At 43.3% G+C, this 24,185-nt stretch overlaps 1 protein-coding gene across 1 annotated transcript in view; it reads right to left on the minus strand.

Moving 5' to 3' along the window:
• The window catches only part of VAT1L (vesicle amine transport 1 like), a 195,228-nt gene that overhangs the window by 146,160 nt on the left and 24,883 nt on the right, over positions 1 to 24,185 (minus strand). Inside the window, exons 2-3 of the mRNA XM_032156367.2 lie at positions 20,131 to 20,260; positions 11,724 to 11,939 (exon numbers count right to left, since the gene is read on the minus strand). Coding sequence (XP_032012258.1) covers positions 11,724 to 11,939; positions 20,131 to 20,260 — 346 coding nt within the window. The remainder of the gene's footprint in view (positions 1 to 11,723; positions 11,940 to 20,130; positions 20,261 to 24,185) is intronic.

Genomic DNA, 24,185 nt, shown 5'->3' on the forward strand with positions numbered 1-24,185 from the left:
AACCAGCTCTGACTGCAGAATCTGGACCCTTAAGTTTCATACCATTTTTATAATGTACATACTGCTGGTTTTGGCCATTTTCTGTCTTCTTTCCCTTGATTCTTTCATTTCTTCTACAAATATTTCTGAAGCAGCACCAATGTGCTGGGTACTGGGATCAGTGGTTGGGATACAGGGGATGAAGGGTTCACACCTTCCCTGCCTTCATGAACACAACAGCCTGAGGTTTAAATTTCATAGATGGAGCAGACTGAGGTTTAATTTATGGACACAGCAGCCTGAGATTTAATTTCATGGACACAGGAGCCTGAGGTTTAATTTCATAGATGCAGCATCTTGAAGTTTAATTTGTGGACACCGCAGCCTGAGGTTTAATTTATGAACATGGGAGCCTGGGGTTTAATTTCAGCCAGATAGTTAACATCAAGGTAGCTCCAAGCACCAAATCTGCCTGACCCCTTGAGAAATGACCCCTTTAGCTGTGTCAACTAAAGATCCTCCCCTCTTCCTCAGCTCCTGGGAAACCCCAGGTGATCTTCAACTCATGGAGGGTAAGTCCACCAGCAAAACCCGTGGAGTGAAATGCATTCCATCTCACTCTAGGCAGAGGCAGGGCTTCTTTCAGCATTGCCTGCCTGTCAGCCCAGCCTAGCACTTAAACACATGGGCTCTGTATTCATAGAGAGTGCATATGCCAGCTCTTCCTCTCTATAGCTGTGTGACCTGGAATAAGTTACTTAACCTCTCTGTGTCTCAGTTTCCTCTGTTAAAATGAGATGTGATAGTATCTTATAGACAATGTATGGAAATTATTGAGCTCAATCTACTTTAGCTCTTCTGTCTTCCTGAGCTTATATATTTATTCAGCTAATATTGCATGAATAAATTCTGTCACGGAGGCCAAATTCATCTATACAATATTTATAATAAAGTTAGTTCATTTGAGCCAATCATGATTTACTGTCAAGGAGATAAAAACAATTAAAATAAAGAATGAGTGATGCTTTTTCAGTAATAGACATGGATTGGAAGAGGTGTTTTGAGATCTGTTATTTTTAACTTAAGGCATTTTGCTGCTATGAGGAATCCAGTCATGTGCTGTTGGCATCAGAGATTTCTGGGAGCAGGGAGGTGGGGCCCTCATTCCACAACATGTCTCAGAAATGTCTCTGACATTTTGGAAGGCAAAGGCCTGTTTCCCAGGGTCAGCAGTTAGGGTCCCCAGCCATAGCCCTTCCTGCTGATGTGCAGATGCAGTTAATCCTCATCGCTTTGATTATTCATGAAAGACATGATAAAGCCATTTAGTTCTCTTTAAATTTTCAGGGGTTCCATTTCCCATTATTGCAGGACCCTGGGGACCAGGTATCTGGCCATAATGAAATCTCCCTTATCCTGGGGCTCACGGTGGGACAGGCAGAAGAAATGAGGGAGGTGCAGGTGTTTCTGAGGCCACTGTGTGGTGTAGTGTCAAGAGCACTGACTCGGGAGTCTCTAGCTCTCCATATTTGAGTTCAAATTGGATCCTCTGATTAATTAACATTATAGCCTAGAAAATAACACTGAAACTCTTAATCTCAGAAATCAGTGGGTGTTTATTCATGTGAAAAGCACTGCCCCAAGTTCGTAAGTAATACCTAAGACTGGCACTAATATCATCCCCAATGTACAGATGAAGAAACAGTCTTAGTGTGGTTAGGAAGATGGAGCTGAGACTAAACCCACGGAGTCTGACTTTAGAGCTCATGCTCCATTCTCTTCTCTGTCACATACTATTCAACAGGGAGGATTTTAGGATCTTTTTTTTTTTTTTCTTGAGACAGAGTTTTACTCTTGTTGCCCAGGCTGGAGTGCAATGGCACAATCTTGACTCACTGCGACCTCCTCCTCCCTGGTTCAAGTGATTCTCCTGCCTCAGCCTCCCGAGTAGGTGGGATTACAGACATCCACCACCACGCCCGGCTAATTTTTGTATTTTTAGTAGAGATAGGGTTTCACCATGTTGGCCAGGCTGGTTTCGAACTCCTGACCTCAAGGAATCTGCCTGCCTTGGCCCCGCAAAGTGTTGGGATTACACATGTAAGCCACCACCCCCCGCCGTGAACAGCATGTTTGAAGAGGCTGGTACATAGTACTTGACTGACAAAAGTGAGTGTATGTCTTAATTCCCTTCCAGCTCTGAGATCCCATGCACTGCCTGCTAGTTAGGGCCTTGAAGGAAATGGACTCAGCACAGCTGGACCATGGGATCATGGATGGAGTGATGCTGGGACAGCCACAGGGGCCATGAAAAGGGGACCTCACTTAATGAATATTACATACCAGAGGCAGCCAAAAAATCTGGAAAGGATATTCAGACTGTTGGATAGCATGAGAAAGAACCCCAAAGACTGCTTAATAGATTTAAATTTACAGGATCACTGGGAATGATTTTTCCTCCCTCTGGGATTAAGTCAGTTGGCAGGGCTCTCCTTAGTTCAGCAAATAACTCTTCTAGAATATAGAAAAAAATGGCTTGTGACAGCTTTTTGATTCACAAGTATTTACTGCATTTACTACGTGGCAGGAACCAGACACAAAAAGAATAAGAATCAGTTGCTTTGATGGAGGGGCTTATAGGTTTGGGGGAATGAAATTTAAAAAAAAAAGCAAATCAACACTTAATAGGAATAACAATAACAATAATAATGATAGCTTACACTTACTTTATGCCTGGTCCTATGTTTAGTGTCTCCCAAGCATCAACTCATTTAACATACATAGAGACCCTCTGAGGAATAAATGCATTGTTATTATTCCCATGACGTGAATGAGGAAACTGAGAAGTATTTTGCCCACGGTGGTAAGCTTTGGACATAGACTGACTCCAGGGCCCAGGCCATTAATCTTAGGAAAATGGAGGGATGAGGAGGATGCAGTCTAGGATGCAGAAAAGCGTAATACATGCTAGGTGATGTCAAGGGCCTGGAATCTTAGTGGTTTAAGACAACAGAAGCTTCTTTTTTTTCTCCCTTGGTCACATAAAGCTCAAATGCAGGGACTGGGTAGAGACGGGGGATAGGAGAAGAGAGTGGAGTTATTCGGGTTCCCAGGCCGAAGAAGGCTCTGTAATCTTTAACATGGGCTTCCCAGGTTGACTTCAACACCTACTAGAAAACTGGAGAGAAAGAAGGAGAGATCATGGAGGATCTCACAGGACGGGGCAGGCCTGGAAGTGATGTGCATCGCATACCTCTGTCCATGTTTCGTTGGTCCAAACTTAGATGCATGGGCCCTGCTAGGTACTAGGTAGGGCAGGGGGCAGGGAAGATGGTTTAAAAATGTAGTGTCTGGCTGGGCAGCTGCTTACAAGCAGCAATTCTGTCCATAAAAGCAGATTACAAAGCTTTTATAGAATAGGCAAGGGCCACACACCTTACAGAGTCTGCAAGTCCTTTGGTATTACTGAACTAAGGAGAAATAGAGGGAAAGTGGAGAGAGAGAGAAAGAGAAAGGAAGGCAAGGGCCTAGATAATGAGAGCTGTGCATGTCCAGAAGCTAAGGGGCCTGAACTTGTCCTGAGTACAATGGGAGCCGCTGTGGATTAGCAACAGGAAGTGACAAGAACAGATTGGTACTTGTGGAGAACCATTCCGGCTGCAAGTAAGGAGTGAAAAGATTAAGGAGAGGAAACTGACAAGGAAGCCTGTTGAATAGCTGCTGCAGTCACGTGGGGAGAGATACTGGGGCCAGAAGTAAAACAGCAGTGGATGGAAGAGAGAGAGGTGATGTAAGAAACGCCCTACTGTCCGGAATTCTTTATATGAAAGCCTACCCCCATTCCACGTCTCATGAAAGCCCAGCCCACCTCCACTTCTAATGAAGCCCCCCTCACCTCTCCTGAATGCGCATTCCCACTTTCACTTTTCTTTTTTTTTTCTTTTTCTTTTTTTTTTAGACAGAGTCTCCCTCTGTCGCCAGGCTGGAATGCAATGGTGTGATCTCGGCTCACTGCAACCTCTGACTCCCTGGTTCAAGCAATTCTCCTGCCTCAGCCTCCTTAGTAGCTGGGATTACAGGCACATGCCACCACGTCCAGCTAATTTTTATATTTGTAGTAGAGACGGGGTTTCACCATGTTGGCCAGGATGGTCTCAAACTCCTGACCTCGTGTTCTGGCCGCCTCAGCCTCCCAAAGTGTTGGGATTACAGGTGTGAGCCACCGCGCCCAGCCCACTACCACTTTTCATGAAGACCCTCGTCCTCCACGCTTGTTCAATTTATCTGCGTATCATCCACAGTTTAGAGTTAAATGCCACTTCCCTGGGGATGCCTTCCCTGATTCCACCCCTCACCTCCTCTGGTGCAGGTCAGGTCTCTGTTCTCAATACTCATATCACCTTGTATCTCCCTGGTGTAGCACTTGGCAAAGTTATCCATGTGACTATTTGATTTATACGCCCATCAATGTATAGGGCTTCTCATTGAAAGAAGAGAATCTGTCTTATTCCCTACTGAATTCCTAGCATGTAATTCAATGTCTTGAACACAGTAGGCCCTCACTGCATATATGTTGAATAAGTGAATAAGTAAATGAATGAATCACAGGATTTGGAAATTTGTAGCATGTTGAAGAAGAGCAAACCATGATTCTTGGGTTGCTGACTTGAGTAACTGGGTAGATATTGTGGCTTTTAGGGTCAATGATGGTTTTCTTTTCATCAAAATATACTCCTGTGGTGATGCTATAGATGGTTTTGTCTTTTCTGCTAAAACTGTATGACTGTATCCTGCATGTCCAAATCCTTCAGCCACTGAAGATCCTTACTTGCTCCATGCTCTTGTGGTTTAATGATAAGATGGTGTTGGTTCAGGGAGGACCACAAGTACTCAGGCACACAGATGGTGTGGAAAGGCCTCATAATGCCCCCTTTATAGATTCTTCCCCTCCCTTGTGTGGTTTATCCTTTTAAATAGTTTGAATGACACTGGGAAATGCCTCATACATAACGAATAGAATTTAATCATTGAGTTACCAAATTTAACTCCATCTTAAAGTTAAGATCTGCTTTCCTTTCCAAGGTCTATGGTTCAGCCAAGGCTGTGGTGATCAGAGAAGCTTCTCTCAGCCTGCTTAGTATTTTCCCCAAATGTCTTAGCTGGATGCCTGTCGAGAAAACCTCAACTGAGCCCAGTAGAGATCCAGGGATGCTTCTTCCAGCCCTTCCTGTGACCTGCTATTGGGACCAGACTACAGGAAGTTACAGCTGTCTTTAGGTTGTCTCTAAACTGTCCTCGTGGTAGGGAAAGCTAAGACCACATCATGGTAGAGCTGGAGGTGAAAGAATTTGAAAAGTCATTTGCCTTCGTGGAGTCCTTTGGGTAAAATAGTCTGTCTCTCCGTGTTTCTCTCCAACTCTTTATCTTGGAATAACTTTAGTTTTACCGAGAGATTGAAAAGACAATACAGAGATTTCCAAGATACCCTTTGCCCATACTTCCTTAATGCCAACACCTGACATTGCTATGGTACACATCAAAACTAAAGAAACAACACTGGGGCTGGGCACGGTGGCTCACACCTATAATTCTAGCACTTTGAGAAACCGAGGTGAGTGGATTGCCCGAGCTCAGGAGTTCGAGACCAGCCTGGGCAACAAGGTGAATCCCCGTCTCTACTAAAATACAAAAAAAAAAAAAAAAAATTAGCCAGGCATGGTGGCAGGTGCCTGTAGTCCCAGCTACTCAGGAGGCTGAGGCAGGAGAATCAATTGAACCCACGAGGCAGAAGTTGCAGTGAGCCGAGATCAAGCCACTGCACTCCAGCCTGGGTGACAGAGCAAGACTCCGTCTCCAAAAAAAAGAGAAACAAAAAACAAACAAATAAACAAAAAACACAAAAGAAACCACAGATACCAAACGGTTAACTAAACTGCAGACTTTATTCTGATTCCATCAGTTTTTCCATTAATGGCCCTTTTCAGTCCAGGAATCCACATTTTGCGTGTATTTCTCATAGCTCCTTTGTCTCTTCTCATCTGTGATGGTTTCTCAGTCTCTTCCTATGGTTTTCATTACCGTAACAGGTTTGAGGAGTACTGGTCAGGTATTTTATAGACTTTCCCTCATTTTGGGCTTGTACGGTGTTTTATCATGATTAAATTGGGGTTATGGGTTTGGGGAAAGAATATCAGAAAGGTAAAATGTCATTCTCATCATCTCAGGGAGTATGACACACACATGGAAGCAGCACCTTTTCCACATCAAATATTTGGCCAGGAGTAATTCAATAAACATTTATTCAGCCACTGATAGGTGCCCAGTACTATGAATATAAAGAAACCTCTCCCTCCCTTCTGCTGTCTTTCTTCTCTGCCTCATCCCCTCTTCTTACCATTTATAGACTATATGTCAAGAATTCTGCTATGCCCTTTGTTTCTCCCTTAATCCTTATGTGAGGTAAATGTTACCATTTTCATTTTATAGAAACTAAGTTCTTTGCCTAGTGTCCCCCCACCACCTATTAAATGACAGAGCTGAAGACTGGATTCAGGTTTGCCTGTCTTCTTCTTACCAAACAACCCAGCCTTCAGCAGATGATAACTCTGCCCATGAAATGTTGCTGGGAGGATGAACCATGTATTATTCTGTTCTTACATTGCTAATAAAGAAATACCCAAGACTGGGTAACTTATAAAGAATAAGAGGTTTGGCCAGGTGTGGTGGCTCACGCCTGTAATCCTAGCACTTTGGGAGGCCGAGGCGGGCAGATCACCCGAGATCAGGAGTTCGAGAACAGCCTCGCCAACATGGTGAAACCCCGTCTCTACTAAAAATACAAAACTTAGCTGGGCGTGGTGGCTCGGGCCTGTAATCCCAGCTACTCAGGAGGCTGAGGCATGAGAATCCCTTGAACCCGGGAGGTGGAGGCTGCAGTGAGCTGAGATTGCGCCACAGCACTCCAGCCTGAGAGACAGAGTGAGACTCCGTCTCAACCACAACAAAAAAGAATAAGAGGTTTAATGGACTCGCAGTTGCACATGGCTGGGGAGGCCTCATAATCATGGTAGAAGGCAAAGGAGGAGCAAAGTCATATCTTACATGGTGGTAGGGAAGAGAGCTTGTGCAGGGGAACTCCCCTTTATAAAACCATCAGATCTTGTGAGACTTACTCAGTATCACAAGAACAGCACGGGAAAGACTCCTCCCACTGGGTCCCTCTCACAACATGTGGGAATTATGGGAGCCATAGTTCAAGATGAGATTTGGGTGGCAACACAGCCAAACCATATCAAACCATAACCAAATAAAAGGCTGTAAGGATTCTCCTATAGCTTTTATTAAGGGGTTAAGGCTACCCAGACAAGAGAGGACAGTATGGCTTCCCAGAGGAGCTGACATCTGAATTGGGAGAGAATACCATTTTGGAGAGAAAAAAACAGCATATGAAAAGGCACAGAGGTTCAGAGCTTCAAAATTTGCATACTTTGATGCCATTAGATTACATTAGGAGTACACCATAAGATAGTGTTCAGAGTAGAATGAGAAGGTCAGGGTGGCTGGAGGGGAGAGTGCTGATCTTGCCTTATCTTCCCTGAGACAGTTTCTGAAAAGGCACAGAATGGAGGCGCATCTCATGTCCCTCTAGGGGCTGGCTGGGGGTGGTGGAGCAGTGACAGCATCAAATGGGGTCAGGAAGCCGGGGCACATGCTGGCACCTAGGCTCACTTCATCTTCTCTAACCATTAGCTCCCACTTCTGTAAAATGGGAATGATGCTTGCTCACTGCCTATAGTAATCTCCGCTCAGATGATATGATGATAAAGGTAAGAGGACTCTGAAAACTACAAAGCATCAGATATCAGACACAAATGCAAATAACCTCACAGGAACAGTAATGCCACTCTCCAGAAACTGAGCACACCCGGATCAAGAGGCTCAGAGTCATTGCAGATTCATCAGCAAGGCTTATTAAACAGAACTGGCAACAAAACTCTTGAGGTCCCAACATGAGTGTCATTCTGTTACTTGTTTTGTTACTTTTCCTTTAAAGGATTGTGACCCAATTTTCAACCAGTTTCTAAAGATCTTACTAAGAGCACTGCCATTTGGGGCCATCTTGTCATGCTATTGTCAGAGGAAAACAGTGTCCTCAAAGATATGACAGAGCATGGAGGCAGTGGGCAATTGCAATGAGAGTGTATCCTGCTCCGGATTGAATTATTTTTCCATGCTGTATTCAGTTTTCCTTAAAACCATAGCTAAGTTTGGTATTCCTCATATGGTGTCTGCAAATTCCCCATCTCAGCCTTTGATGAAACTCGGACAGAAGTCTTGTTGCCATTAGGGCTACACACTTTACATAACCCTATTTAGGAAACTTTGCCCCAGCTATTACTAGGTTTAATCTTCTTTGTCATCTCATCAACATCAAATTAGGAAATATGTACCTGGGCCTGTCTTTTGGATCTTGAAGACATCTATGCTGAGCACTGGGTAGAGGTTGAACAAATATTTGTTAAATGAAGGACTGAAGAATCTGGGCTGGCTCTCTCAACATTTTGGGTTGCTGAATGGAAAGAGAAGAGGTTTTGGAATCAGCCAAATTGAAGTAGGAATCCTAGTTCTGCAATTCGCTACTTTGATTTTCTTCAGGCCTCTGCTGGCGGGCCATAATGAAAAGGGAGGGAGAGAGGCAGCCCTGGGAAAGTGGTAGTATCAGTTTCTCATAAGTGGTAACAAATTAGCACAAACTTAGTGGCTCAAAACACAGATTTAGGATATTAAAGTGCCAGAGGTCTGAAGGGCAAAATGGGTTTCACTGGGCTAAAATGAAGGTCTTAGCACAGGGTTGTGTTCCTTCTGAAAGCTCCAGAGGCGAATCCGTTTCCTGCCTCTTCCAGCATCTAGAGGCCATGTGCTTCCTTGGTTCACAGCCTCCTCCTCCATCAGAGCCAGCAGTGTAGCTTCTCTCAATCTCTCTCTGATTCTTCTACTTCCCACTCCTGCCTGTTTTATTTTTTATTTTTTTATTTTTTGAGATGGACTTTTGCTCTTGTTGTCCAGGCTGGAGTGCAATGGCAAGGTCTCAGCTCACTGCAACCTCTGCCTCCCCGGGTTCAAGCGATTCTCCTGCCTCAGCCTCCTAAGTAGCTGGGATTACAGGCATGCCCCACCATGCCCAACTAATTTTGTATTTTTATAGAGATGGCGGTTTCTCCATGTTGGCCAGGCTGGTCTCGAATTCCTGACCTCAGGTGATCTGCCCACCTCGGCCTCCCAAAGTGCTGGGATTATAGGTGTGAGCCACCGCACCTGGCCCCCACTCCCACCTTTACGGACTCTTGTGATGACACTGGGTCATCCTGAATAATGCCGGATAACCTCCCTATCTCAACGTCCTTACTTTAGTCATACCTGTAAAGTTCCTTTTGCCAGGTAAGGTAACATACAGATACCATGGACTCGCTGGTCTCTCCCTGCAGGGGAGTGTGATAGTGTGGGCTCTCTGCAGGACTCCTTAGATTTTGTAAGACAGTGCCCAACTCATCCCAGCTCAGCGGAGTGTTCACATATGTGGATCTGCACTTGGCCGAAAATCTCTTCTCTAATGGTAACCTTGAACTGCCACTCACCACCTATCAAATCTCGTTTGCGAGAACACTATTGAAAGAGACCAGTCCATCTGAGAGATGGGTCCAACTGCGCTTTTCAACTCTGTCTGAAGATTAAACCAGACCACATCCTTTTGGCCCCGGAATATATGCTCTCACTAAATTTTGCTTTACATTGATGCTCTTAGATTACATTAGCAGTGCACCATAAGAAAAAACTTCATGGAAATAGTTGCATTTACTGTAACAGCTTTGTTGAGGATGTTTATTGCATTTCAGCATACATTTCTTATGAGAAACCACAGAGAAAGAAAGAATCCTCTGGTCCCCAAAACCAGTGTTAGTTATGGTTACCCCTAGTAACTGCTTTATTTCAATCAAATGAACACTAGTTCACGTGGATGACCATGTCCCCCTATTTTCACTCACTATTAGAAAGCTAAGAGACAAAATTGTTCATCTTCAGCAAAGCTTTAGGACAACATAGCCTGTGCTATATGCATTGACTTATTTTCCAACCCTCAATGTCCACTTTCCCCAGTTCCTTCACCTGTTTTATACTTTAGTCAGTATTGTTGGTAGCATCTGTAAGCCCAGAATAGAGCATGATAAAAACTTTTTTATTTTCCAAGATTATTTTCTCTTTTGTAAGACATTTGCCCCTGATACATTCTTCTTTGCTCCAAGAACAAAACAATAAAAATAAAAACATGGAATGAAATATCATATGTGTCAATGTATAAACACTAATTCTCACCAGAACTGAGTCCAGCATCATTGTAAAGACTGAAGCTTATGCTGATAGTATGAAAACAAGTCTCTAATGCTTTGTATGCTGAGCACACTAAGATCATAAATGCCAGCATTCTAAATGGCTTGCTTGCTGTTAACAGATTCGCTGGAACTGAAAGCCATTTCTTTTCTACAGGATGCTTAGCTTTTATTATGTCTTTATTCGTGGTCGAAAAGTATCAGCAAATTTGCTAAAGTGATTGAAGATATTTTTCTTAAGGCATTCCTAAAGTTTCCTATCTTTGCCTTCATGGTTCTGGATGTGAGCTTGTTTTCTTAGATAAAAACAACAGAAATGTACTCTACACTATACAGAGTTTCGATAGTTACGGAAAGCCAAGTTTTCCTTTTTTAAAATTAATGGTATGCTAGCAAAACCTCCAGTGAAATATCTCTGAGATACACCAAATCCTAAGAGTTTATGTCTGAGTTCATCAAACTACAGAATCAGTGACTCTGAGAACCTCTCAAAGCCTCTAAGATAGGGGATTAATCTCTATATCCACAGAGTCTAGAACATGCTATGTATTTAATTAATATGTTTTGAACTAGTGGGTAGTACCTTCCACTCTCAGAAACACTAAGGTTCCACCCAGACCCCAGTAGACCAATGACAGACATAGTGCTTGCCGTGTAGCGGGCGTGCAATGTACACTGGATGACTGGCACTGAGACACAGACAAACGATGGGAGAAGTTTCTGCCATCCCTGAAATCCAGAGCAGAAATTTTGATTTCCACTGTTCTCCCCCTTGGCAGAGACACACCTGACAGATGACATTGACATGTGCAACCACTTTCATGAATGTACTTAGGTTTATGTATGATTTCTAGTGTGCTGGTACAATCTGTGCCCACCTTTCTCCCACTCAAGAAAATATAGCAGAATACAAATTAGTAAGAATGTCATTAATATGGGAACCATCTCAAGTCCACTGTAATTTACTGAAAAAACTAAGTCACTGACAAAATGACCATTTTGTCATTTCAAATAATAGCAGTAGTAGATGACTTGTGAGACATCTTACAATGATTGACACAACTTTTCATCATGATACCAAGACTGTTGAGAATGCTTCTCAACAGGAACCATCTCTGAAAGCCATTGTGTCCTCACAGGCCATTTTGGCGACCTTCCAAAACTCCAGAGAAACCATCTCAGGCTTATCCTATCCCCAATGCAATCAGCTATATGGGCTCTGCTGTCCATGTGAACTCTACCAGAACCACAGTGATGATTCCTACTAAAGGACATAGCTCACATAAGACCTCAGGGTGGTGTCACTCCACTTCCACCATCATGATCTTAAAGAAGAGAAGTTACAAACAGCTGACTTACCACGCCACCACCAGCTGAGTGCACGAGCACAGACATCCCTTCCCGGAGGTTGGCAACTTCAAACAGCATCACGTAGGCTGTGACGAAGTTCATGGGGAATGCGGCAGCCTCGGAGAAGCTCATGTCATCCGGGATCTTGTAGACAAACTCCACTGGTGTGCAGACCACCTCTGCCCAGGCATTGTAATTGACAAATGCCATGACACGGTCTCCAATCTGGGCATGGGGAAACACAGAGTTAGTGGAGGCTACCTAATGATAGAGGCTCAAGGAGAGAACAGAATTACTGGGAGCTGGCCGGGCGCTGTGGCTCATGCCTATAATCCCAGCACTTTTGGAGGTTGAGGCGGGTGAATCATTCGAGGTCAGGAGTTCAAGACCAGCCTGGCTGACATGGTGAAACCCCGTCTCTACTAAAAATACAAAAATTCACCAGGCCTGATGGCACATGCCTGTAGTCCCAGCTATTCAGGAGGCTGAGGCAGGAGAACTACTTGAACCCAGGAGGTGGAGGTGGCAGTGAGCTGAGATCACGCCATTGCACTCCAGCCTGGGCAAAAAAGCAAGACTCCATCTCCAAAAAAAAAAAAAAAAAAGCCTTACTGGGAGCTATCCATGGTACAAACACACGGTTTCTCTTGACTCATACACTTGAGAACTCTATCCAAATTTTTGAGTATCACAATCATTTTTTTTTTTTTTTTTTTTGTCACCCAGGCTGGAGTGCAGTGGCGTAATCTCAGCTCACTGCAAGCTCCGCCTCCTGAGTTCACGCCATTCTCCTGCCTCAGCCTCCAGAGTAGCTGGGACTACAGGCGCCTGCCACCACGGCCGGCTGATTTTTTGTATTTTTAGTAGAGACGGGGTTTCACTGTGTTAGCCAGGATGGTCTTGATCTCCTGACCTCGTGATCCGCCCGCCTCAGCCTCCCACAGTGCTGGGATTACAGGCGTGAGCCACTGTGCCCGGCCCAGAATCATTTTTTAATAGTTTGATGAAACGAATAACTTTAAAAATACATTTGCAGTGAAAAAAGCTAATACATACATTTCACAAGTAATACAACTGATTTAATGAACCATTGACAGCTCTATGTTTCTTGTCCACCCATCTTCAGCCACTACCCTCTCCTCTCCAGAACCAGCTAAGTTGGTTAGTTGAGAACCCATTCCTTGAAACTCTGAACATTATTTAGGTGGTAGGAAAAGTCATGGGAAGTGTCAGTGCATCTAAGGAAGGTAGCAAAACAATGCAGAGCCTTCCTTCATTCTTTTGAAACCATCCTTTCACCTGGCAAACTTCTGTCCTTCCTTTAGGACTTCACAAAAATGTAGTCCCCATAGCCAAGCATGAGGAACTTATAGCCTGGTTGGAGAATGGATTTCTCCTCACGCGAGGTTTTTCTTTTTCTTTTCTTTTTTTTTCTGAGATGGAGTTTCGCTCTTGTTTCCCAGGCTGGAGTGCAATGGCGCGATCTCAGCTCACTGCAACCTCTGCCTCCCAGGTACAAGCTATTGTCCTGTCTCAGCCTCCCAAGTAGCTCGGATTACAGGCACGCATCACCATGCCTGGTTATTTATTTATCTTTGTATTTTTAGTAGAGACGGGGTTTCACCATGTTAGGCTGGTTGTGAACTCCTGACCTCAGTGATCCACCCGCCTTGGCCTCCCAAAGTGCTGGGATTACAGGCGTGAGCCACTGTGCCCGGCCGAGAGGTTTTTCTGTATGTACATTTGAGCACTATAAAATCTATGATTTGCTAAACAATCATAATGTACTAGACTGTAATCTTCGTTTTGTCAGTTATTTAATCTACATGAAAGCTTAATAGGATATTATTCTTATTATAATTATGAAGAAACTGAGACTAAGAATGGTTGAATATCTTGCCTAATGACATACAGAGTGAAGCCTGTCTAATTCCAAGTATTTTTCCATAACATCACAATAAGCACCCGCCATGCTTGCATATGAAGCCCCTTCTTGATCTTAGGTTCTAGGCACTGGAGATATAACTGTAAATGAGGTATAGCTCATGCTTTCAAATTATTCATATTCCTTGATATTTTCATATGGCAAGTGCTATGAGTGATAGGGCTTAGAGGCAAATCTACTTGGAAGGGATATTTCAGTAAAGAATGCAGTCTTAAGCCAAAAGCATGATACTATGATGGCGATGTTTCAGATATTGGTCCAAAGATAACAGAGTTCATTTTTTGGGTGTGGGAATGGTGGGTGGGGTCAAGGGATGTCAGAGTAGCCTGGAGGTGAGCGCTCCCAAAACCCTGGGGATTTTCCAGGTTGGCCAGTTCTGTGTATTTTGGAATAGAGCTGCTTCAGCCTCAGTGTGTGTCTGGAACGGGATCCAGAGGACTTGATTGTCCATTTGGCTACAGGATGATATAGTATAAAGACAACAGACTGATCTTGGCACCATTCAGACCTGGGTAATGAGAAGTTCAGGTGAATGAGACAGTTGGGGACAGCATCAACAATGTTCTAAGTGAGCCTGGCCACCTCTGCTCCAGCTGCCAGGGCAGCTCTGTCGGGGATGGGGGTTTGGGTTACCTAATTCAGGAAAGACACCTGAACCACAGAATCAAATTGCTCTGCCCCAGTGTGTCTTCTGGGGCTCTTGTGACAGCAACAAGAGCAAGGCAAAGTCTAGTCTGCTCGCTTTGAGAAAAGAGGCAAGTAATTAATCAATGTGACGATCCGACAGCTGGGCAAGGAGGACATTCTCACTGCCTCCTTGCATCTACTTTCCTTATGCTTGGGTAGCGTGGCATAAACCTAAGCAGGTCTTCCCCTCTCTGAATCCTCCCAGGACTTCTGGAGAGGGAGAGGTCCTTGCCTAGACTTATCTGTATGTTATCTGTGGCTCAGCCCCCACATGTCTTCTTCTCTCCCCTCCCCCAAGCCCCTAAATGACCCTAGATTTCTTGGATACTGCAAGAGGGTGGCTCTCCACACTGGTGGTGACAGCAGTCTGTCCCAGAGAGGGTACAATTAAGAATAAAACATTAGCCAGGCCAGGCACAGTGGCTCATGCCTGTAATCCCAGCACTTTGGGAGGCTGAGGTCTTGGGAGTTCAAGACCAGCCTGACCAATATGGAGAAACCCCGTCTCTACTAAAAATACAAAATTAGCCAGGCATGGTGGCGCATGTCTGTAATCCCAGCTACTCGGGAGGCTGAGGCAGGAGAATCACTTGAACCTGGGAGGCAGAGGTTGCAGTGAGCCAGGATCTCGCCATTGCACTCCAGCCTGGGCAACAAGAGCGAAACTCCGTCTCAAAATAAATAAATAAATAAATAAATAAATAAATAATAAATAAATAAAAATAAAACATCAGCTAACAATAAAAAGTGGCAGCAGTGGGTGGGAGCTCAGACAATGTGAGCAAAGGAGAAGGGAAGGATCAACTCCTGTGCCTATTCAGTATTGACGCCTGTGTCTCCCTTATGGCCATGCTGGAAAAGCAGCACCAAACACGGGAAACTTCATGCTCACACCCTTATGCTTTTGTACCTGCTATTTCTGCACTTGGTGCTCTCTTTCTTTCGGGAAAATATTTGATTTTCCTTTAAAGCTCAGCTCAAATGTTCTTTTCTCCAAAAGTTTCCCTGACGACCAACCTTCCCCTACAAAAGCAGAACTGACATCTCTTCTTATTGCTGTTAGTATCTGTGTTTATTGAGTGCTGCTTGTGTGCTGGCACTGAGTAGACAGCAAATTAAGTTACTGCATTTAACTCTTATGACAACTCCATATGGTAGCTTTTATTATTGTTCCCATGTTATGGACTGGGACGTAAACCTCAGAGCAGTTAATTAACTTGCCCAAGACCACACAATTGTAAGTGGTAAAGTCAAGATTTCAGGCTGAGCATCGTGGCTCACGCCTGTAATCCCAGCACTTTAGGAGGCTGAGGAACATAGATTACTTGAGGTCAGGGGTTTGAGATCAGACTGGCCAACATGGTGAAACTCCTTCTCTACCAAAAATACAAAAAAATTAGCCAGATGTGGCTGTAGTCTCAGCTAGTTGGGAGGCTGAGGCAGGAGAATCACTTGAACCTGTGAGATGGAGGTTGTGGTGAGCTGAGATCATGCCAGTGCACTTCAGCCTGGGCAACAGAGTGAGACTCCCATCTCAAAAAAAAAAAAAAAAAAAGGACAAGATTTCAACAAAAGTCCACCTAATTCCTTATATAATCCTTCATAACTATGCAGATTCCATTATATTGGCTTATCCTTTTACATGACTTGCTCCCTCTCTAAATGCGGAGATCTCAGAGGGCAGAGGCTGGGTCTTATTGATTTATGGATTCTCAATGCATGATGCAATGGTGGATAATTACAAGTAACTGAACCTTGTCTAACTTCTCCATGGGTGGGAAGTGGGAGAGAATAAGGGAAGAAATTCAATCCTGGAGAAGCTTTCAGTAGTCTCATAGGAAACATTTCTAGATCTAAAGGGGAAAACCAGTGTCTGCAATTGACTAGAATGCCCTGCTAGGGCAGGGACTGCTGGGGCAGGGAAACTCTGCTGGGGAAGGGGTTGCTAAGAGCTATTGTTATTGATAATAATCAATGGCATTTACCAAAACAAAAACTAATATGTTCCTGAATCTGCACTAAGTGCCTTTATTTACATGACCTTATATAATTCCCACAAGAACTCCATGTAGTTCTTGAAGTTCATGACTAATAATGAACTATTACTGTGCCCGTTATATAGATTGGAAAATTGAGGCTAGAAGGTGAAGGAGCCTTTGAAGAGCAGAAGCAGAAGGCTTCCAGTTCAGATCTGTCTCTCTGTAAAGCTCTCCCTTGTTCTAGCCAGTTTCCATCTTCTTGGTGTTGCTAAGACAAGCTGTTACTAAGAGGAAGCTATCCTGACTGACGGCTCATGCTGGTTTGAGGGTCCTTCTCTTATTCTGCAGGAAAAGATACAGAAACAATGGGAAACAGCCCTACAGAGCTCGAGCTTGAGGATGTGAGCGTCGATGAGCTTTCCTTTTCTTGGCAAGGGGTTTGGTCTTCAGCTAAATGTGTGTTTTTGCTGATTTTAGGGGGATTCTAAAGCAGCACTGGTTCATCTAGCTGGAAGTAGCCTCAGCCAAGGCCACGGTGAGTTTTCTTAGTGCGAATATATTTGTAGAGGGAGAATCACGGAAACTCTGGGAGTCACCGTGACTGTTGTCATCTCCTCCTAGTGTTAGGTAAAAGTTCAATCTGACCAGATGTGGGAGTCCACCTGAATCCTCTTGAAACCATGAAAGAAATGACCTCAGATAGTCTGATTCCAGACACAAATAATTAATTCATTACACTTGAGAAAAATGCTCCAAAGGAAACATAAAGTTATGTAAGGGTGCATAACAGAGGAACCTACAAAGTGTGGAAATGTTAGTTGAACTTTTCAGGGCTCAGTTTCCTCAGCTCTGAAATGGGTATAATATTAGTAAAGGGTCCTTATGAAAACTAAATGGCATGATACACACACAATGCACTTAACATGGTGCATGGAAAATGAGGAAAGAGCAATACATGTTTGCTTTTTAAAAGAACAGATTGGTTCCTGACCTGATGGAATTCACAGTTTAGCAATCGGCAGTTAAATACTGACTCATTATATTTCAGAAAGCAGGAGGAACAGCTGTCTAAGGAGGAAACTGAGGGGAAAGAGAGACTGTCCCACTATCAGTGAGTGTCCCAATCCCTGGAAGGGGTGAAGACCAATTAACGAATGTGAAGAATATCATCTTCAGGCTGGGCGTGGTGGCTCATGCCTGTAATCCCAGCACTTTGGGAGGTTGAGGCGGGTGGATCACCTGAGGTCAGGAGTTCGAGACCAGCCTGGCCAATGTGGTGAAATCCCCGTCTCTACTAAAAATAAAAAAAAATTAGCCAGGTGTGGTGGCGGGCACTTGTAATTCCAGCTACTCAGGAGGCTGAGGTAGGAGAAGCACTTGAACCCGGGAGGCAGAGGTTGCAGTGAGCTGAGATTGTGGCACTGCACTCTAGCCTAGGTGACAGAGTGAGACTCCATCTAAAAAGAAAAAAAAAAAAAGAAAAAAGAAAAGAATATCATCTTCAATGCATCAGAAGATGACTAGGGTCTAATACTAGCATCTTGTTCTTCACAGAATCACGAAAACCCAAAGACACAGCCTCAGTCCCACAGAGTAGCTGATGGCCTCCAGGGTCAGTACAGAGGGTAATGAACAGAATATTTCAACCACCTTGACAGTGGTGCTCATGGCCATCACTGCAGGGCTGGCTGCTCCCACATCTCTCCTTTGACTTTTCTCCATCACTTCCATTTCATTATCAAAAATAGCAAATATGCCCAAGCCATAGGTTCAGCTACAGCCTCAGAGTCCAGAGGCAGGCACATTTAAAACATATCCACTTCATCTCATTATTTGATTCTGCTAAGAAAAAAAAATCAGTCCTGGCCAGAATGCACCCAAGTTATTCCTTTATTACCCAGCCTCCGGTGACAGCTTTTCATCATCGCTTGCAATCTATCAAACCAAGAGAGCTATTCAGTGTGCTGCTGCAAGGAATTCCAACTCCAATATGACTGAAGATCTTAAGTCAAAATTATAGACGGAATATTAGTGTCAGTTTTCTCCCATATCACACCCTAACTGGAAAGGAGTAGGTGACTTATTTTTTGTGCAGCCACAAGTCATTGGAAGGGAGAGAGTTTGAAGGGTGGGCTTGATAGTAAACAAGCCAGGGCAAATTAGCAAAAGATAAGCCATATTTAAAGGAAAAATATACATAATCAAGTATAGTAAGTTCTCCCTCTAAACCAAGTCAAACGATGTTCATGTTTCCTGTTATATTCTAAAATAATTGGTTATATATTCAATGCTTGGGGTTAACAGAGTGAGCTACATGATCTTTTCTTTGGGGACCATGTGGAGGATTGAAGAGAAGATAATATTTCTTATGTGCAGCACTTTCAGGGTGAGATAGTGTGCCTCTGGTTACACTGCTTACCTGGGGACGAAAAAATGTAAATTCGTATGAAAGAAAAGACAAGGCTCATTTACTGCCTCTTTCTCAACATTTATGTGCTGTCTTATCTGAAAACCATTGGCAAAAATACTGATAAGTGGGATGAGATTTCCAGACATTTTTCATAATGAATTTGGAACATACTGATATTTTCAGAGGATACTGAGTCTCAGACACACTGAGACTGAGAAGCCGGCTCAAATTCAATTTCAAGGGCATTTTGGCACTGCATTTTATAGGATTCTTCTTTAGTTCTCCTGTCCTGCATTTATTATTGCAGTATTTGGGGCCTGGGAGTAGGGAGTGAAGATCATGAGACTGTAGGAAGGATAAACAAGCTCTGGTGATTAGAATCCGGGTTCTCCTGGTACCAACTACCCTTCTGACCTCACAGAAAATTACTGAGCCCTCCTGAACCTCATCTGCAAGGGGATAACAATCTTTGCTTTGCAGGGCTATGGTGGAGGCTTAAAAAAGATAACTTCTCCATGGTTCTGATTATAGCGGGTTCTCAAATGTTCATTCCTCCCTAGGGGAGCACTTAGTTATGAATAAGAGCCCTTGTACCTGATTTGCATTGGTTTTTCTGCCTCCAAACTACTGCAATTTTGTGCAATTGACTTGTGGACAGTTTTTCAGTTTTTATAGACTGGTTTCTATTTGATTTGCATTATAATAGTAGGAAGGGTCATACATCTTTTTACAAATTAAAAAAGGTTTTATTTTGGAGAATTTTGAACACGTACAGAAGTGGTCAGCATAATATAATAAACCTTTTTGCCCATTTCCCTGCTTCCAAAGCCATCAATCCATGGCCAATTCTGTTCTACTTATCAGGTACCTCCACTCTTTGACTTTAACATCTTCTTCATCCAAAATGCTACCTCCCCAATTCCTGAAATAGTTAGGGATTTATAAATGATCACTTAAATGTACCAGTTAAGTGACTATTTGAAGGAGCCAAGTTATAAAATAGAGAGTCCATTTCCTCCAAACTTCTGTGTTTTGTAGTTGCATTTTGAGTTGAAGATGATCAGAAAATGAGAGTTCCAGATATGGGAAGGGGCTATGCACAGTTAGTTAATCCAAATGCCAAATACTTTTGTTTAATAGCTGCATGACATGAATAAAGGGGGAGACAAGATGTGTCCTGCCCCCTGCACCAGAATGCTGCCAGGAGCAACCAAGAGAGTCCATAAAGAAGGCATGAGACCTTAATGACTATAAACATTGTCAACAGTCCAAATAAGAAGACAATAATAATAATGCACGCTGTAGGTTATTTCAAACGTTTCTTTCTGCATCATCTTTTGTTGTCTCAATGGATTCCAAATGAATATTACTCTTCAAATGAGAGTCAAACATTACCTCATATCCTTTCACGCTGTTCCCCAGAGCTTCAACAATCCCAGAACACTCAAATCCTGGCACCAGGGGAGTCTTGGGAGGGTTGTCAATATTCCCCTGTCGCACCATCAAGTCAATGAAGTTTAATCCACTGTGAAGAGCAAATGTGAAAGGAGAGAAATTCAAAATGAGATCCAAAAGAAAGCACCAACCTGGTTTTCTTTTCTTCCTTTTCTTTTCCTCCTTTCCTCCCTCCCTTCTTCACTCCTTTCTGCCTTCTTTTTTTCTTTCTGGCAAAGCATCCCTAATAGTAATGCCACTTAGCTAGATGTCACCAATAATGCAAAATTCAATTATCTCTATGCAGATAAGTAATACATTTGTGGCAATGAAAACAGTAGTTGCAGAGTTTACGCTGATTCAAGAGATGGCCCCTTTGTCTTCTCTCAGAGCCTATTTACGCTTACTCTAAAAACATGTTGACTAGCCTGGCTATTAGAGTTCCTAGTACTTAATCAAAGGTAAAAAGTTTACCAGGAAGTGGTTATAAACAGACACATGGAAAGCGGCCAGACCCAATGGCCACCAGCCAGTGCCTGAGGAAGAGAAAGAAGACCTAAGGTCTCAAAACAACCAATCACCTCTCCTCAGTCATCACACACACTTACACCAGCACTATGCATAAACAGCTCCCATAATTGTGAATATAAGCCATCAGGAGATTACATTATGTTCCACTGGAGGAGAGGGGACTCAAAGAGAGATCAAATGAATGCCCCAATAGATATGGGAATACTGGAGTGTTTCAAAAATCTAAGTTATTTCCAGATGAGAGATATTATTAGATATTTTTGATTAACACATTACTTTTGGAATAAGAAAATTATTAAAATATATCAAAGTCATCATAATGGAAAACCATACACTTGATTCCAATGACGCTATTAGCAATGCTACTGGACTCTTTTTATTTTATCAGAACTACTCTTGGGAATTCCATTTAACACTCATTTGCTAATCACATGGGAAAACATATCCCATTAAACATGCATTTTTTCCCAAGAGATGTGGTTCTAATGTATTTTTTTTTGAAAGAGAGTTTTGCTCTTGCTGCCCAGGCTGGAGTGCAATGGCTCAATCTCGTCTCACTGCAACCTCCACCTCCCAGGTTCAAGCAATTCTCCTACCTCAGCCTCCTGAGTAGCTAGGATTACAGGCGCCTGCCACCAAACCTGGCTATTTTTTGTATTTTTAATAGAGATGGGGTTTCACCATGTTGGCCGGGCTGGTCTTGAACTCCTGACCTTAGGTGATCTGCCCACCTCTGCCTCCCAAAGTGCTGGGATTACAGGTGTGAGCTACTGTACCCAGCCTGTACTTTCTGTTTTTAGAAGCCATCATATAAGAAAGCCTCAGACTATAGAAAGTGCACTCTTCAATCTGACCCAACATCCATTAGTATCCAACCATGGCTTCTTTTCCAAGCCAGATGACTTGAACTAGTTCTTTTTTTAATTTTTTTTGGGATGGAGTTTTGCTTCACTCTTGTTGCCCAGCTGGAGTACAATGGTGCGATCTCAGCTCACTGCAACCTCCACCTCCCAGGTTCAAGCTATTCTCCTGCCTCAGCCTCCCAAGTAGCTGGGATTACAGGTGCACACCAACACACCTGCCTAATTTTTGTATTTTTAGTAGAGATGGGGTTTTGCCATGTTGGCCAGGCTGGTCTCAAACTCCTAATCTCAGGTGATCCGCCCACCTCGGCCTCCCAAATTGCTGCTGGGATTATAGGCGTGAGCCACTGTGCCCAGCCAACTTGAACTAGTTCTTAAGCACATCTTGCCTATTTCTTCCCTGGTCTCTTTGGACCCAAGAAAGCATCTAACTCCACCTATGCCCACTGGTCTCACTTATGAGTCTCATACACAGGGACTGAATAAAGGTGGGTAAGATGACTTCCTTGAAGTGTGGGCTCAAAACTGACCACCTTCTCAAAGCTTTCCCAAGCCCAAATTTGAGAAGTTTTACATACTGAACCTGGCTGGTGTTTCTCTGAAGTGTGCCCTCCTTGAAGGCATCTGCATGCCTCATATTTCTCTGCTTCCAGTTTGCCTGGCACGCATCAGACCCAAAGTAATATAGTAGGGACTCAAGTAACATCTGCTGAATAGGAATGGTCATGGATATTCAAAAATACATGCTGCCCGTTTGAGTGCTAATTCCTTTTAAAAAGCAGTCAAATAATTTGGAGTAATGGATACATTTCTCAATGATATGTGTAGACTCCCAAAGGTCCTACTTTAATGGTTAGTGGTTATCCAGGTTATTTATTAACTGAAATATTATCCAATAACATGGCCACTTCCTTAAGAGCTTGGGGAGACTGGGGTACAAACCCCAATTCTACCACTTCTATCTCTATAACCTGTGAAAAGTTACTTAACTTCTCCATGCCTCAGTTTCCACATCTGTAAAGTGGGAGTTATGATAGTACTTACTTCACAGGGCTGTCATGGAAAATTAATGCACATAAAGCACTGACATGTGGTGCCAGGTACATAGTCAGTATTCAGTACATGTTAGCCTGGAAATTTGCATCTTCCGTTAAGAAGGCAGAAGTATGTGACATATTTTAGGAAGACACTCATAAAAAAAGGGTTAAAAACAGTTTCACAGCTGACATGGAAAAGCTTCAGCTATCTCTGAACTTCACTTGTATAAAATGGCCGATTTTCTGACACAATCAAATAAATAAAGCATCAGTGTATAACAGTAAAGGAAATTTCCACAAACTGAATCAAGTACTCCATCTCATTTCATGTATATTTTAGCTTACTGTGTGTTTCTTTGCATGAAAACCAATGATTTCCCAAGGCCCTGTTGGAAAAATGCTAGAAGAAATTAGTTGTCATTTCTGCAAACATGGCAGCCCCCTGGAGAAGGCCTCATCTTTGACACTTATTACACTGCTCAACTGGGCTGCCTGCATTTGCCATCCAGCATGAACTGGGCCCAGTGATGGTAAACTGAGAGCCAGCTACTTAAATTCCAGTGAGAGGAGGCTAACACTGACTTTTCAAAAGTCTGTAGCACCCTGTTTCCTCAGTGAGGCATTAGGCGATTCTGTCAGGTCATGGAGAATGCTGTCTATTTTTAGGACGTGGGTGTATTTTGGAGACGGAGACTAGGACAGGTCAGTATTGTCTATCTCCACACAAAGGGGATGTAAATAATTGTTAGCAGAGTATTCCTGAGTGTTGGATCAGGCCTGTTTCTCCTGATATGGATATAGCTAGCTTTTGCTGAGGGTTTAGTTTGGGTCAAGAACTGTGCTAAGTGCTTGACTTTTGTTAGTTAAGACTCATCAATACTCCTCCTATGAGGTATGAACTATCATACCAAGTTTTCAGGTCAGACAATTGAGACCCAGAGAGCTTAAGTAACTTGCTTGCCATCACATCTTTTCAAAGTGTCAGAGTCAGGATTTGAATTCATGCAAAGCCTAGAACCTGAGCCCTTAGGCAACACACTCTACCTCTTTACGGGGAACTTCTCCATGCCCCGCCCTTGCACATACAAGAGACATGTTTATAGCTCTTTAGATCTTCCCCCTTGCAGAGATCTGATTGCACCAATGTGGGCCCAATATTGGAGGAGTGGCCATTCATAATCTAGACAGGAACCCATTCCTTAAACTGAATAAATGAGCTGGTCCAAGAACTGGGTGTTCTCTGTAAAACTATGAATTGGGAAACACACATCAAGAGAATGACTTAGCAATAGAAAGGTTGTCAAAAGACAGAAGTGAGTGAGAGAGACCTAGTTGACCTGAGCTTTGGGGAAGCATAGGTGGAAAAGACAATAGATGGCAGAATTAAAAGAAAAAACACAAAGAGCAACAGAGGCAATCCAACTCTCTGCACCAGGATGTGGCTTTGTAGACTTCCATTGTTGAGTTCCCTAGAATGAGCAGAGGTCCAGTCTCTGGGCTTGGGGAGGTCCAGCTCCATCACACCCCCTGCTCTCTGATTTCCATGAGTTCCTTCATTACTTCACAAATGTGTTTACAGCAGAAG

This window comes from Hylobates moloch, unplaced genomic scaffold (assembly GCF_009828535.3).
Source record: "Hylobates moloch isolate HMO894 unplaced genomic scaffold, HMol_V3 SCAFFOLD_6, whole genome shotgun sequence".
Lineage (NCBI taxonomy): Eukaryota > Metazoa > Chordata > Mammalia > Primates > Hylobatidae > Hylobates > Hylobates moloch.